Below are 16181 nucleotides of genomic sequence, written 5' to 3'. Positions count from 1 at the left end.
TTATTGTATGCTTCAAAAAACGAGGTATCCCTTTTCCTTTGAGGAAGTGTTCGTCTGGTAAGTGTCAGCTGTGGCAGCCAGAATGTTTGGGCTGTGGACAGTCTAGGACTTGTTTACAACAGGGGAAGTGTATTTGTCAGAACTGGGCTGAGTGACACGATTCCTGTTGGGACAGACTGGGACCTTGTACCAGGTACTTCTTTCTCTGACTGCTCTCTGTAGCGGCCGGCTGAACATTGTCTGTCCAATGTATGTCTAGGTGTGCAAGTGGTTATATTGTGTGTGTTTGTCTACAGGGCTCGCTGTCAGTCAGATGGTCGTCAGCTGTCAGACTGTGTGGGTTCGGTGTGCTAATGGAGAACTGGCTCGGCGTTATGGCATTTCTGCTCGCAACCCTGCTGGAGATTACTGGTAGAAGATTCCTGGAAACACTAACTGGTTTACTGGTGAGGCATAGTTGATACCAATTTTCTCTTTAGAATATTGTGTTCACTCCCATTATTTGTGTAGCCTAACCTTAATAAGTCCAAACCTAACTTAAACTAATAAATCAAATATACTTAACCCAAACCCTGGACCTAACTCACTGTTTTGCCCCATAAGCTTTAGCCAAATAATTACCAAGATATAGCCTTGACAAGGTAAGTACCAGAAAAGGCCCTAAATAGAAACCAGAGTTCAGGTATGGAAATATATCTGTTAAACTTTCTTTTAACAAATGCAGTTCTATGAGTCTATCGTCTGTTGGCTGAAAGCCCCCTATATATTAAATCAAAGATTAATTTTGCATTAATGGATGTCTTAATCACACTTTTCTGTCCTGTACACCAATCTGAAATATTTGTAATGATCTGACTTCCTCATGAATACCTCGTCACACCGGTCTTCCCATGGCACCGTAAACTCACCCAAATCCACTGAAATATACACCATTCAGTTTTATTTAACCCAAGGAGCGTCGAACCTCAAGTTTTTTCGTGAGTTTGAGCCTTTATGCTATAAATTTGTGCAACAAAATACAATAACGTAACAAATATTCCTCTGTTTTTGTCAAATGTAGATGCAAGTACACATCGGTCTGTGCACCGAGGCGCATGAAATGCATGTTAGTCATCTATTGAGCTCTTTCATTTTCACTGGAAAATAAGGCGAGGTCAGATCAGCAGTTTACTTCCCAACAACACAGGTGTTTCGATTTCTAAGGAGGAGACAAACGCACACGTCTATAAATAGCTGCATAAAGTTGCTCATAATTGTGGAACGGTTGGCGCTGCTGGATGACATCCCCGATGGAAGAATGTAGAGAGAGTGTGTGTTCAGATATCCTAATAACCTGCTTGAACATGATGATGGGTGGCTGATTAACTGGTTCAGAATGCCCAGGGCAGTTATTGTTGAACTGGCCCCAGCGTTACTAGCGAACAGGGAAATTAGCAGGAACCGTGTGCTGCTGGTGCTCTTTCAAGATCTAACTCTGCTGCAGATTGTGCCATCGGAGCTACTGGGCAGAGAAATCAGACTGACGGGTTGTAGTGGAGTTACATACAATTCCACTAAACCATGGCTTTCATATACAGCGAGGAGCTGATTTCCAAATGTAATCAGAGCTTTCATGTTGCTATTGTGCTGCGTTTAGGTGCCTCAATCATAAAGATATAGAACCAGCTGGTTTCCGTCTAGCAGTGGGAGTAGGGTGTTGGATTGGGGTGAGTGGATTGTTGTATCACTTGAATTCAGGTTCCAAAAAAGTTAAAAAACAAAACCTGGATGACCTGGATGACTGAGAATCTTCACCAGCATATTGAATTCAGGTGGGCATACTCATTTTGGTCAAATGTTAATGTTGGTGGGGAGTTTTCAGGGGCATTTTTAGGATCTTGTAACATTGAGTGCTTCAGCCCAGCGCCCATATTCCTCCTCTTCCCACTTTAAAAAGAGCCCTTCACAGTATGTATTTTTGCATTTTCCTCACTGTTTATCCCTCATGCATAGTACAGCACTGAAACAAAAATGGTTTCTGCCCATCTCACTGCCTTAACCCGATATCACAAGAATACATTATGCTGGGACCAGACAATCGGTTCAAAAATGTTGCTTTTTATAAAACCATTTAGAAACCAGTGAGGCACGGAGCATAAAAAGGACCGTGCCTGTCCTCATAGAATCTGGGGTTACAATACATGAATAAAAGTGTTATTTCCTGAAGCTTTAGTGTTTATGTTGTCCTGCACATCTAAAACGCTGAAAGACATTCTCTGTAGTCCCAAACTGAGTTTGTTTAAACCTGAGAAAATGTCGGATTGTTAAGCCAGCTGGCTGAGCCACGCCTTATCTTCAAAAGTCTTGTAAGAACAGGTGGACCTCTCTGTGAAGTTCACAAAGCCTGGTGAGTACCATCCCCCTTGTAAGTGTCTTTATCTCCATGTTGAACATGTTCACTGCACATTTCATCATAGGCCTATATCAAATTTAACCAAAAGGCAGTTATCAGAGGTGCACCCAAATGATGAGGAATCAATTAGTTTGTGTGTGAATTAAATTTAGGGATTTATCTTAGTGTGGTAGTTCCAGAAAAAAAATATAAAACATGTACATTTAATTAATTTTTTAATAGGGAAATTGTGAAGTCAAGAATCAAGACTATTTTATAGTCACCGTGTGTTACCGTGGTGAAATTGTTTTGAGACAGACACCAGCTCACGATGCACACAAACAATATATACCACCATTTTTTTGTATTTACTATAGAGATGAAGTCAGTCAGTTGGCTACGCTGGCCAAACACACTTCCTGAGAAGTCCAACTGTGCAAAATAGTCTTTGGGGTCTGATAAGACTCGTGCCAAGTTCCAAAAGTCGGTCCTTTTTAAATTATATGACTTACTGTGTTGCTGTGGCATCTCTGCATTTGGGGCTAGTGGAGCCTGGCCCCACCAGATGTCGCTGTGGAGCTATATGTTCACAACGATCAGTGGGGCAGGATCGTTCTTTACAGAGTAATATTGTAAAAAAGACAAATTCCCTTACTGATAAATTTCTGTTCCAAACATTTGTGTCTATATATCTAAGTCTGCCAAAAAACTGACAAGCTCAGTAGGTTAAATCCTCTTGGGGTGCCTTGACATTGGGGCCTGCCCACTAATGTTTGTTTAAATAATGAACATCTGAAATAGCAGTGCGCATGTCCCACACGCTCTCAGTAGACAGCCGTGAGGCACAAATGCTCTGGTCCCAAGCTCAAAATCCTGAAGTTGCACACGTTACTTTATGTTCTGCCGGACAGTGTGCAGCCATATGGTGATGGTTGTTCTTACTGGCTCAGTGAAGGATCTGTCAGGGTTTAGTTTTTGATCTAGCTTTTTTTACTGTTAGTTTTCAGTTGCTCTCCTCCTCCTCTCACTCAGCTTACCCTCCACTCCCTCTGCAGTCAGTCACACCTGTTGGTCATTAATTAGTCAGACTCACTTCACCTGCCAGCCTCCTTACATTAGTCTCCCTCAGTCTTCACTTCCCTGCCTGTCCGTCATCAGACTCCACTCTCTCCTCGCCTGCCAACCTGGTTTGCTCCTGTTTTCTTCTGGATTTTCCCTGTCTCACTTCCGAGTCTCAAGTTAAGTCTCTGTCTGCTACTGGATTAATCTGCCACCTCTCTGTTCCAAGCCTCTGCTAAGCTGTTGGATTCACCTGACTCATCTGTACCGCTAGCCGCTGGGTTCCTGCCTCCTCTGTGCTCCAGTGGTCCTGTCAGTAAGAACTTTCTCCAGGCCGTCAGCTCTTGCTCACATCTACACCTCTGTTCCAGTCCAGTCCTGCCTCTCTGGTTTCATCTGTCATTACCCATCTTCCTTTAAATAACCTCTCAGTAGTGATGGTGAGATGAAGCCTCATGAGGCATTGAACCACTTGAGCCAACTGGTTCGAGAAAGGGTTCATTTCTTGATGCTTCATGTGCACACGACACCACCTACTGGCCAGATGTATAATCACAGCCAGCTGTATCTTAAAGGAGAAGTCCAGTCAAAATCAGAATTCAAACTGCTGAAAGTACTTTAAATATAAAACTACTACATACTGTGATATAAATTATACGTTTTTTTTAATTAAGAATAATTCTCATTTAATCACGCGTGTGTGTGTGTGTGTGTGTGTGTGTGTGTGTGTGTGTGTGTGTGTGTGTGTGTGTGTGTGCGCGCTCCGCCGCAGCACGGCCTTACCAGCGCTGCAGCGGAGCGCACACAACCACACACACAGTGGAGGAGAGATCGCGCTGAAGTGACTTAAGTTATATATTTGCCCTCTAGTAAACTCGGCAGGTGGTCATTATTGTATAAATATTAAAATATAAAGTTCCAGCACATGCTGGGCGGAGGGATACCACATCACATGTGGTATCCCTCCGCCCGTCTGGTCGGTAACCATCCCCGTAAATTCTAAATAAAAAATTTAAAATTTAAAAATAACTTACCGAAAATCCTCGCCCTCATGTCATGTTCAAAACATTCTTCTTCAAAATGGTCTCTGCATATGACGTGTTTTCTCTCTGGCCAGAAGTTAGATGGCAAATCCGCTCTCTTCAAGTTGGCAATCCAGCAACGAGCCCGGTGGCTCATGAATCGGAAAGTTGAAATAAGCAATGTTTTTTCGACTTTTACCAGTTGTGTTGGAACATCCGATGGCCATGCACGTGGGCATTGTTGCTTCAGCAATAGCTCTTGGGAATGTCAGTGGTGAAGTCCTCTGGAAATCCGAAAAAAATATTGATGATCGCAGCTATGTAGAACGGCTCCTATTGACTTTGCATGGAAAGCGGAGAGAAATGTTGTCGCTGCTTCCGCTTTTCCACGTAGCAGGATGTGATGTCAGACGGCCATTACTGCCCAAATATGGGCAGTAATGTCAGCCCCCATACACAGTGATCCAGATGACAATTTATGTTTTTATTTTCTTATTGATTAAAGATAAGTTCATTAAATAACCACGAACGTATTAGTTTTAGTTATAGCTAATGATACCCTGATTTTTCCTTGTTGACCGGACTTCCCCTTTAACACATGTGATGCATTGAATTTTTGTCTATTATGGCTCTTGGGAATGACTTCACGAAAGGTGTAAGACTAAATAATTTGTCTACATAAATTTTGTATACACATGTGTGTATAATAAAACATTGTTTGAATGTATTCTCTGTGTGTAATTATTCCCAAAATAGTAGTGGCGTGATGTGGCATGGTGTGTAATAATGTTTTTCTGTGACTCTAGAAAAATGGCATGGGCTTAATCAGGCAGAGGACAATGAAAGTGCTTGTGGAACTAGGGAGGAGGTGATTTCATGCATTTTTATTAAGAAACAACAATTTCTCCACAGTTTTTGGTTTCAAATGATTTCTCTTTTTTGATACTACTTCTCCAACCTTTGAAAAGACACGCTCACATGGCACAGATGATGCCAGGGTGCATAAATAAATAAGTGCAAGTATGTACAGATTGGGGTACTGTGACCGATGATTAGCCCAGTACTATACGGTCCCACATTTTCCCCTCAGCAGCAACACTGAAGCGCACAGAGGTTCCCGCTGCGTCTTTACGCACGATCCAGCTGCTGATGTGTCCTCTCTTTTCAGCTCAATGCAATTCTAGACAGTAACAGTTTATAACCTATATCACCTTTCAAAGCAACAAGTTTCTCATCTCAGTCGACCAGACAAATCTCTATTGCTCTCCTCAGTGCGCTCTGGCCGGTGAGGTGGGAGGATTTTACCCGATGGTGCGCTGCGTACGAGGGATAAACAGGGGGAAATGCATAAATAAAAACTGTAAAGGGCTCCTATACAGTGATCATAGGAGCTGACCGGTCTGAGATCAGCCTCCTGATGTTACAAGTTCTTTAAAATGAAAGCGCGCACCCAAATTACAAGTAACGTAATTTTGCGCACCTGAATTAAAGCGCAAGGCAGCAGCGCACCGAAGCGCCACGGTTCTGTTTTGTTTAAAACAAAAGATTATGAAACAGCCATAACTCTCCTAGTGACTTTAATTGGCACACTTTGCTACGGGTGTGAGGACATTAAACGTAGTGATTCACGTTTTGAATGGTGAACGGTGATAAAGGCACCTGGTTCGAGGGAAAGGAGGGGGGGAGAGGAGCAAGCGCTGAGGCACAGAAATACGGTGCATGTAGTTAAAAAAAGCAGAATTAATAAAAACAACTTATAAACAGAAGTTGCATTTTAAACTGCATCTGGGGAGCAGAACTGTCTTATGATCCAGAGTGCAGCCATCACTGGTTCTGAATGAAGGCTTTATCTGGCAGCAGCTCTCTGACCACCCCCCCTCCCCTGCTGCGTACGAAGTACAGGACCTCACCGCTGGTTAAGACTAAAATTATTCATAACTCTGATCGCTCTTCCTGCTGCTCTGTTAACACGAACTGCAGCAGGAATTACTGATGGCCACAAGCTGTGAAAGAAGCTGAAACATCTCAGCAGAAGGCGGAGTTTTTATCGTCCGCTGCCCAGATGGGCGTTGGGATTTTTATGTGTGAAAAATGCTATGTTTGCGTGTGACCGTGTGAAGTCAGTGAAAGGCGTGTGTCACACGGTCAATGCGTGATAGTTGAGAGCACTAATCTCCTATCTTTCTATCTCTCTCCTAAACTCTCCAAACACCAAACTGTCTCAAACTAAATAACCACTATCCAAACTCTGCTATCCAAACTATCAAAACTCTATCCACTCTCTCAACTGACCGCAACTCGCCTACAACAACCCACATTTTGAATGGAGCCTGTGGGGTTTCTAAAGCTGTCAACCCCCGCACCAAACTCTGAACCACTTCCCGAAGCAGTCACGTGGTACAGCCCGGCAGCGAGGCTTCAGACGTCATCGTTTTCGGGTCCTCCCCTAAACGAAGCAAGCCTCACGCGCTTCACGGAAACGCCCCCTCCATTACTCGACACACGCCTCAAAGCCTCGGCACATCACATAACATCACTACCTCTCAGTCTCAGCTCCATGTGTGTGGTGTTTTCCTGAGTTAATCGAAGACAAATCATGACAGGATCAATGTGAATCTCTTCTGGTCAAACCATGAACAATATGAGTGAACCTTAGTTTGTAATTCTATGTATAAAAATTAAATGACATGTATCTTATAAACTGGCTTTTCTACCATTGTTGGTTTATGCTAACTTTCCTGTTTAATTTAAAATTAATCAAAAACAGGTTATAAGCATCACAACAAAAGGTTGCTGCTAATAGGTGTTGTTGTTTTGCCCCACTTAACTTATTATGCAGCAGGTTTGAGATGACAAACCTGCTGCTGTAAAAGAACACAAAGGTAGAAGAGCAGGAGGGAAAACAAGTCAGTGGTTTAATGACGCAGTGTAACGCCTGCATGTGTCAAGTGCTGCAGCGGAGGGGAAAATGTCTGACCACAGAAAGGCTTGATAAAACTCAGCCATAGTGACAAATATTAATAAACAGATCAATAATAATCCGAGTTGTTGTTGCTTGGATTTGAAACTGATTATTCCTTAATTGTTAGCTGTAACACTTTTTTAATTAGTCAGAAAAACAACAAAAAAGATTGTGTTGCCTTTACGTTGTAGAACTTCTTCTTGCAAACCAACCATATTCCCCCCATTTTAAAAACTATTAATTGTCATATTCTGTTTAATAAATGTGCTCCATAAAAAAACTTGTTCCTGTGTGTCTGGATTGATGATTTGATGACTATTTCTAGGTGACATTGCATTCAAAAAAAAAAAAAAATGTCTGACAGGCTGCTGCCGTTTACTGGAATGATGCAGAACTTTGTTGTTTTTGTAGCTCCAAGTCATCTTGTAGGTGATAGGTCCTTATTATTTTTTTGTCTCTAAATTTAAATAACAGAAAATCTTCTCTTCTTCCCTCAGCTTATATGTTCTACATTAAACCTGCCATTGCTTGCCTGTGCTAATCCAAGTTGTGCCTGACTTTTGGACTCCCAAAAATAATGACAAATAATGACTGCAATTATTTACAGCTTTAGTGAATCAAACTTCCTGTTAAATAAACATATTTGCATCCACTTTTTCTATAATTTGACAACTTTGCACTGAGAGGCCCCATTTATTCATTGGAACAAATATAACTGGTCAGCTGGTGCTACTTAGAGCTTTAGATCTCATTGTACATGTTCGTAAATTGTGGTGTGCATCTTATTGCTCATGCTGTCTGGTTTTGGAGGCACAAGTATTTCATAAATCTGACCTGATGCAAGCCTAGGCAGGACCATAAAGTAGGGTGGGTTTTGGGAGGGTTGTAATAATAATGAGAAAAATGTAAAACTACTTTCACTCCTGCTGACAACAAATATTTGGTTCCAGAATCAGAAATACTTTAATAATCCCAGAGGTGCTTTCAGGTTTAATAGCCAGCTTTAAAAGAACTAGGTAGTTTCAGTCACATCCAGGGTGTTTGGTTGTTCTCCATGCCCCTACCTCATCTAAATCCATATTTAAATATGCAGATACTAAAACATGTGGAAACAGCTGTGCTTTGTGCATCCGTAATGGGCATAGATGGTCACAGTAAAAGGACCATCTTGTCATTTCTTATAAAATTATCTGTGATTAAAATTTAAATACAAGTCTAAATAACCCTGATGTCAGGTAATGAATACATAAACTGATGGCCACTCAAGTGTACTCTAGTACTAAATCACACTTATCACAATTTTTGGATTTGTAGCTGGTATGTTGAAGATTAAGGCTTTATTTTCACAACTTCAAATTTGTGGAATTTTGTGTACATGTGTTTATGTCGATAAATAAAATAGAGCTTCATGTTTTTTTCATGCATATTGATTTATTTCACAATTCTTTTGCAGAACATAAGCTGACAGAGGCAGTGCAAGAAGATGAACATCTTCTTGCACTGCCTGATGGGAAAGAACTTCTTGAACAAGTCTGCACACATCTCTTAGTTCCAGGGATCGTGTCAATCCATGGAACATATTTGGAGATGTCTGTGTAGACGTTGGGTACATCTGGGTAATTACAGTTGGAGTGTTTGTTGAATGACACAACACCAACAGCTATCCCGTCGCATACCAGAGGACAACCGGAATCACCCTTTAAAGAACAGAAATTTTACTAAGTTTTATATTTACACTCAGCACATGGCGTTAAGAAAATATACAAAGCAATGCAACTTACTTGACAAAATCCTTTGTTGGTACCATATCCACCAGCACAGATCACCTTGGAAGGAAAGTTTTCCCCCCAGATCGCCTGACAGAGTTTAGGATTTATGATTGACACATTCACCACTCTCAGATCATTAACAAAACGGTCTTTCCCAGTTCCACCCCATCCAGCCACAGAGCAGATCTGATTTTCTCTCAGCTTTGTTTTAGGTGATCGAAGTGGAATTGCTTTCAGTCTGTTGCCAAGGGGAGCTTTCCCAGACAACTGAAGATGGAAAAAAATGACAAATGCTAATCCCTCTTTTTTAAATTATTTAACTATCATTGTCTAGAAACACGTTTTATTTAAACAAAAAGCCAACACTGTCTTCAGTATAGATTAAAACACCGTAACTCCCATAAAAAGAGGTGCACCAAATATCAGATTATATATTACTTGTATTAATATATACTTACTTTAAGGAGCATGAGGTCATCACCAAGTCCAGGAGATTGATAAGCTGGGAATGTGTACATTCTTTCTATTTTCATTGTCATAATGTTCTCACTTTGTAGATTTTGGGATCCCAGAAGAACACGATAAGGTTTGCTGAAGCAATACATTATGAAATAGTTAAAAGAGGATACTTTTACAGTCATCAGTCAGAAATAGACATGAATTAAGAACATGGACTAACTCTTTATAACAGTGTGCAGCTGTGACTACAAAGTCCTCGCTGATCAGAAATCCTCCACACACATGCTGATCCCAAAAGTTTTGCACTGAGACCATGTACAACATTGAGTTGTCTGGAGCTATTTCTCCATGCATGATGGACTAGAAATATAATGATAGGTAAAAATTAGTACAGTCAGCCAGTTAGAAAGTGACAATTTTAGGACTTCTTACCAGCTTGTCCAAGACACATCAGAACATTGAAAAGCACAAATTGGCCTAGACCATGCATGATGCCAGGAAATCAAGCTTGTGTTCACAGGAGTGTTCATCTGGGCCTTTTATACAGCTGGTGTGTCACAGTCAGTTGTTGTCTACAGCAATCTATATTTTTAAACCCACATCCGTCGAGTTAACTGGTTTTCAATCTTTATCATTATCTTTAATCCCTCACACTTATTCTTCAGATAAGAGTTTCTCATGGCACGAAGGCTGTAAACATGTTCTAAATGCTTTTAATTCAAGTTTTTAAAGAGAAATAATAATCAGGTAAATTTTAGCATGTTTTTTGAGCACAGCTTAATTTGAGAAGTTCACAAGTAACATTTCTTTGGTTTCACAATCTCATAGAAGATATTGAGAAATATCTGTGTAGCCACTGGGAACAACCTGGCAGTTTAAAGCTGATTAATGACACAAAACTAGCATCTATCCTGCTGCACCTCAGATGAACGCCACACTGTGAAGCTAATTAATCAAAGTTGTTAGCAATAGTCGCTGTGAATGAGAAGTCCTCTGCCTTTGTCAGTTAAATGTTTCAGTTCATCAAATAAAAGTTATTTTTGCACAAAGATCATCTGAGTAAAAGAAAAATAGCTTAATCCAAATAAATGTTTCATTTCATAGGGGAAAAAAAGCTTTCCAAACCAACTAGGACCTATGTGATTACCCCTTGTTGAATTAAATGTAATTCACCATATTTTTGCTTTCAATTTCACAAAGGACCCAGAGGTCATAAATTATCTTCAAGAAAATATTCAAATAGAACCTGTGTGACAAGAAGGTGGCTAACATTTCTCTAAAAACAGAACATTACACACCAATTAACATTTTCAAGAACACATAAAAAAATCAAAGTTGTTAACATTTATCTATCTAAAAAGGGTGAAAATGTCATTTTTAATGCTTTGGGACATCAGAAAATCACTATTATCCACAAATGGAGAAAACCTGGAACAGTGATGAACAGGAGTGGCAGGTCGACCAAAATCACTCCAACTGCACATAAATCATCTTCATCTAGGAGGTCACAAATAACCCAGAGCAACATCTATAGCACCGCAGGCCTTATTTGCCTGAGTTGGACCACTGTAATAAAAAAGGAAACCGACCACAAATGGCCTAAGCATTCTGTGACATTTAGTATAAAATTAACATTTTAGAAAAAGATCCTCAAACCAACAGTCAAATGCTAAACCTGACTTACGTCTTCAGTACCCAAATTTCAACTCTGCTTTCTAGAGAAAAATCCTGAAGAAGGAAGTCTTATCACAGCATGCTGGCAGACACTGTGCAGTAGGGACAAATGTGCAACACAAGAAAACAATATTGTATTAGTTGTTAAAAATAGCATGATAAAAAAATTTAACCTGTGGAACTGAGTAAGGAGATTTTAGGACATTTGTATGTATATTTCTATGAATTTTTTTTGTTGTTTTTGCAAAAATTAAAAATATAGTGCAAAACATAGATTTGAAACACATTTGAGTTTCTTTAAAAAAGACAAAGCTGCAAGAAAAACTTAGTTAACCACCTGGTTTGAATTCAGTTTACCATATTTGGAAATAACTCAAGACCACAGATCAATAAATTAATAAAGCAGATTGATACTAGAGCATGTGTTGCAGTAGAGGAGGTCTGAGGACATCTATGCTGATGAGATGAGAATTATGACTGGAAGAAGGAGATCCTGGATATGACATGAGCTTAATCTGCAGGATGGCTGGATTAATCATTAAAGATGAGGCGAAGAGCTCTGCTGTCTGTGATTGATTCGGCTAATCAGTCGTAACAGTGGTGTTGTCTCTTCAGCCAAGTGGAATAAAATCTGACTGTTTCTGATGCATTAAGAGGCTGCAGGCACCAAGGGACTGACCCTCACAGCAGGGGGAGCACTGCTATGAACTCAGCCTCTCCCCCTTCATCTCTCTCTTTTCCCGTGGGCCGTGAAGACTAGCCTTCCAGTGTAAAAGCTTTTACACTGGGGAGACAAGCCACCATGGGCCCGCATGGGGTTCAGAGACCCACAAACATATGTAAGCTGGACCGAGCTATGTAAAGTCTGTTTTCTGTGAAATCAACATCAAAATCATAGCAGAAGAAAACTTTCCTCAGCTTTTGTGGGAGAAAAGATGATCTGGAAGTCACCCTTTGCAAGCTGTGCAGAGGCCCTAGCAGGAAGCCTAATGCTGCGTTCAGACCTAACAGTTTTTGAGCATCAATGGCATCAGGTTTACATGCAAAATTTAGGGTAGACGCGCCTCAACGTGCTTTGAGACATTTTGCAGCAAGAGTTGGAAAATCACAACTTTTGCAGCGTGACGCGAGGAATCAATCAATCAGAGAGAGTCCACTATGTGATGTAGTGGAGGATTTACTCAGAGGAAAAATATTTTTACTTCTTATCGGTGGTAAATTTTAACATAGATAGATGATAGATGTAGATAGATGTATACTTTATTAATTAAATACACTACAAACAATAACAATCATCTGAACAGAACAAACAAATATTTCTCGGTAAAAGCTATCCATAATAGAACATTGACACTATTCCAGCACGGGAAAAAAGCAAATCAGACCAGCAGATAAGAAAAGAGCATCAGAAGCATGACAAGATACTTTAATATGCCTGCTTTATTTAACACGCTGATTGATGAAGGAACAAATTAGTTTAAAATCTGTTAAGTCTGCAAGCAGGGATTCAAACCATTTGCCAGGTGGTAACTGCTTGTATTGTGAGTTGAGGATGTGGGCGGTGTAACGCTTTGGGTTGGGTGGAAGGGAGGAGAGGAGGCACAGGCTCCTCGAGACGGTCAGAAACTCACGACCACACTGGCACTGGAAAATCCACAATGCTGTCCTCTTCAGCCCGGTTGAACGGCTGCTATGTTATCAGTCCAAACAACCTAAAACGTCACCAAAACTGAGAGTGCTAACATGACCGTCTCCGTTTTAATGTCTACATATATCTCCCACGCTCTACAGAGAGAAACCAGTGGCGCATACATATAACGTCATTAGTGAGACTATAGTATCTTAAAGAGACACTACACAATTACGGTTGTTACATATTCCCCCCTGGTACAAAAAAAAGGCTGCCCACAGCCGAACACAGCAAAAGTACAGTCGATACTCTACAACTACGACCAGTACAACTCCCAACAAAAAAATTCTTGCTATTTCTGGTTTTATACCCACAGTTCTTTAATTTCTTTAGATATTTTTTAGGCTTTTTAGAAATAAAAAATATCGTTTTAAAAATGTTTTCAATAAGATATGATGGTGTAGTGTATAAATATTTTTGAATGTTGAAGAAATGCTAAAGAACTGTGCGTGTGATGACGTCACGAGTATGCTTCTGTTCCAATACACAGAGAAATGTGCTGCGTGCTCGCGTTCTTACCAAGTCCGATTATCAGGGTTCAGTTCTGCACCCTGGACAGTTCCAGCACCTTCCTTCCTCCAGCCAGTCCTGACTCCACTCTGCCTAATCACCTACAACTGTCTGCCAGTAATCATCCTGGACTGTTTAGCCTCCCTATATAAACTCCCTCTGTCAGTTCCTGACTGCCGATTTTTTGTCTATTATGACTCTTGGGAATGACTTCACAAAAGGTGTAGGATGAAATCATTTGTCTACTTAAATTATGCACACACACATGTGTATAATAAAATATTGTTTGAATGTATTTTCTGTGTGTAATTATTCCCAAAATAGTAGTGTCATGTGATATGGCATGCTGTGTAATAATCAGACCTCGCTACTTTGATCAAAAGTTAAGAGTGAGATTATGCTAATGTTGGGGGCAGGGGGAGGGGGGGATTATGGTCAACATTTTCCCCTCAGCAGCAACACTGAAGCACACAGAGGTTCACGCTGCGTCTTTACGCACGATCCAGCTGCTGATGTGTCCTCTCTTTTCAGCTCAATGCACTTCTAGACTGTTACAGTTTATAACATTCTCATCACCTTTCACGACAGGTTTCTCAGTCAGTCGCCGCACTGACCAGACAAATTTCTATTGCTCTCGTCGGTGCACTGTGGGCGGTGCGGTGGGCAGATTTTACCCCCGTTGGTGCGCTGCGTGCGACGGATAAACAGTGGGGAAAATGCATAACTAAATACTGTAAAGGGCTTCTATAAAGGGAACAGGGGTACTGACAGATCTAAGATGAAGCCCCTGATGTTACAAGTTCTTTAAAATTACCCTTATAAGTGCGCACCTGAATTAAAGCGTGAGGCAGCACGCCCACCGAAGCGCCACTGATTCTATGTTGTTAAAAACAAAAGAGCATGAAACACAGCTACTAACTCACCTATTGACTTTAACTGGCACACTACCGATGTGAGGACATTAAACGTAGTGATTCATGTTTTGAATGGTGAACGGTGATATAAGCACCTGCTCCGAGGGAAAGAAGGGGGGGGGGAGGAGCAAGCGTTGAGGCACAGAAATACGGTGCATGTAGTTAAAAAATGCAGAATTAATAAAAACGACACTTATAAACAGACTAAGTGCTGTTTTAAACTGCATCTGGTTAGCAGAACTGTTTTATGATCCAGCGTGCAGCCATAACTGGTTCTGAATGAACCGGTCATCTGACAAAATCTGAGCCACTTCCCGAAGCAGTCACATGGTACAGCCGGGCAGCGAGGCTTCGGACGTCATCGTTTTCGGCTCCTCCCCTAAATGAAGCAAGCTTCGATACGCGCTTTACGGAAACGCCTCCTCCATTACTGGACACACGCCTCGAAGCCTCGGCACATCACGTAACATCACTACTTCACACTTATGCTACAGTCTGGTACAGTCTCCTGGTCCACTTACCGTTATTCATCATCTTCAATAAAGACACGTTAAACGTGGCTCTGTGTGTGGCTGAATTCGGGTTCAACTCCACAAAACCCTGACACCGATCTTTCTGTGTTCTTGCCAAGACCGGATTTTACGAGAACGCGAGTCCGTACTCGAGAAACGGCCTCATATTTAACAGTGAGCATCGACACTTCCGCCTTTTTCTTCTTCTTCTTTTCTTCTACTGTTGACATTTGGCTTCCGGTTAGACCAGTCCGAGTAGCGCCATCTCTCTACGGGGCTGAGTCCGACGTGTGGTTTTTGAACGCACAGTGTGAGCAGTCAGGTCGCATCAGAGAGTCGGTCCACACAGTGTAAGAACAGATATCGTGAGGTGTGAACTTTTAAACCTGCTTCGACGTACAGTTTGAGCTGTATATGAGTAGCACGATTGAAAATATCGTACAGTGTATGCCCAGATTTAGGGTCCTTGGGAATTATAATTAATAAGTAATACCTATTAATGTATCGTATGATTATCACATCTGTATATTCAATATTTTTTTACATGTTCTATGTGTATTTTTTCTAAATACAATTTTATATGGCAGGCTCTGTATGTTTTTCTGTCACTTTAATGAAATAGCATAGGCTTAAGCAGACACTTGTGGAACTTAGAAGAGGGCACTGGATGCTTGTGCAACTTGGAAAAGGATCTGCAAAGCAAGAGATTTAATTCAGATTGAGGATATTTTGATGTTTCATGTGATCCAGAGTTCAGGGACCTTTTGAAAGGTGAATATTTTTTCATGAAATAAAACAGAAATTTAATTACTTGTTGGTTTTAGTTGACATTTTAGTGATGTTGAAGCTCAAAGGGGATTTTTTTTCATTGGAGTTTATGACTAAAAGACTCCGAACTCCATTTGGACACGGGTGGCTCATCCCTCCAATGCTGCTGTTGAGGAACAGCGTGCAAAAGAGAGCGATGAGGAGGGAGCTTAGCTTTGCTGCGGTGCCACCTGCTGTGGGGTACAGTTCCTTGATGTCTGTAAAAGTCTCACATTTCTCTGCGGCATACAATTTACTTTGTGATTTCATATTCCACTTGGCTGAAAGCACAAAACCAGGGTACTGTAATTCTAAAATGTCGCATGGTTGTTTCTGCTTTCAACACTTTATTGTGGGAGCTATATGACATTCTCCAGCAGAATGTTTGTGGTCATGTTATTTTTGTCTTTCAGGCTTTCACAGGTGGCATCA

The 16181-nt window shown here is 40.9% G+C and overlaps 1 protein-coding gene and 1 long non-coding RNA gene across 2 annotated transcripts; one reads left to right on the top strand and one right to left on the bottom strand.

Moving 5' to 3' along the window:
- The first annotated feature begins 121 nt into the window (after positions 1-121).
- Positions 122-8909, top strand: LOC118564180. Its single transcript, XR_004931697.1, has 3 exons — positions 122-193; positions 297-446; positions 8868-8909. It is a non-coding gene; the product is annotated as an uncharacterized LOC118564180 (long non-coding RNA).
- A 1-nt stretch (position 8910) lies between these two features.
- Positions 8911-10132, bottom strand: LOC118564247 (mast cell protease 1A-like; the record flags this gene model as incomplete). Its single annotated transcript, XM_036141674.1, has 5 exons — positions 10079-10132; positions 9863-10002; positions 9642-9774; positions 9196-9450; positions 8911-9111 (listed from the first exon to the last, which is right to left on the bottom strand). Coding segments are annotated over exons 1-5 (783 nt in total), but the record flags the coding sequence as incomplete, so codon positions are not given.
- Positions 10133-16181: the final 6049 nt, after the last annotated feature.

The sequence above is a fragment of the Fundulus heteroclitus genome, chromosome 9, assembly GCF_011125445.2.
Source record: "Fundulus heteroclitus isolate FHET01 chromosome 9, MU-UCD_Fhet_4.1, whole genome shotgun sequence".
In the NCBI taxonomy this organism is placed as follows: Eukaryota; Metazoa; Chordata; class Actinopteri; order Cyprinodontiformes; family Fundulidae; genus Fundulus; species Fundulus heteroclitus.
This window is presented reverse-complemented; position numbering and strand designations above follow the sequence as displayed.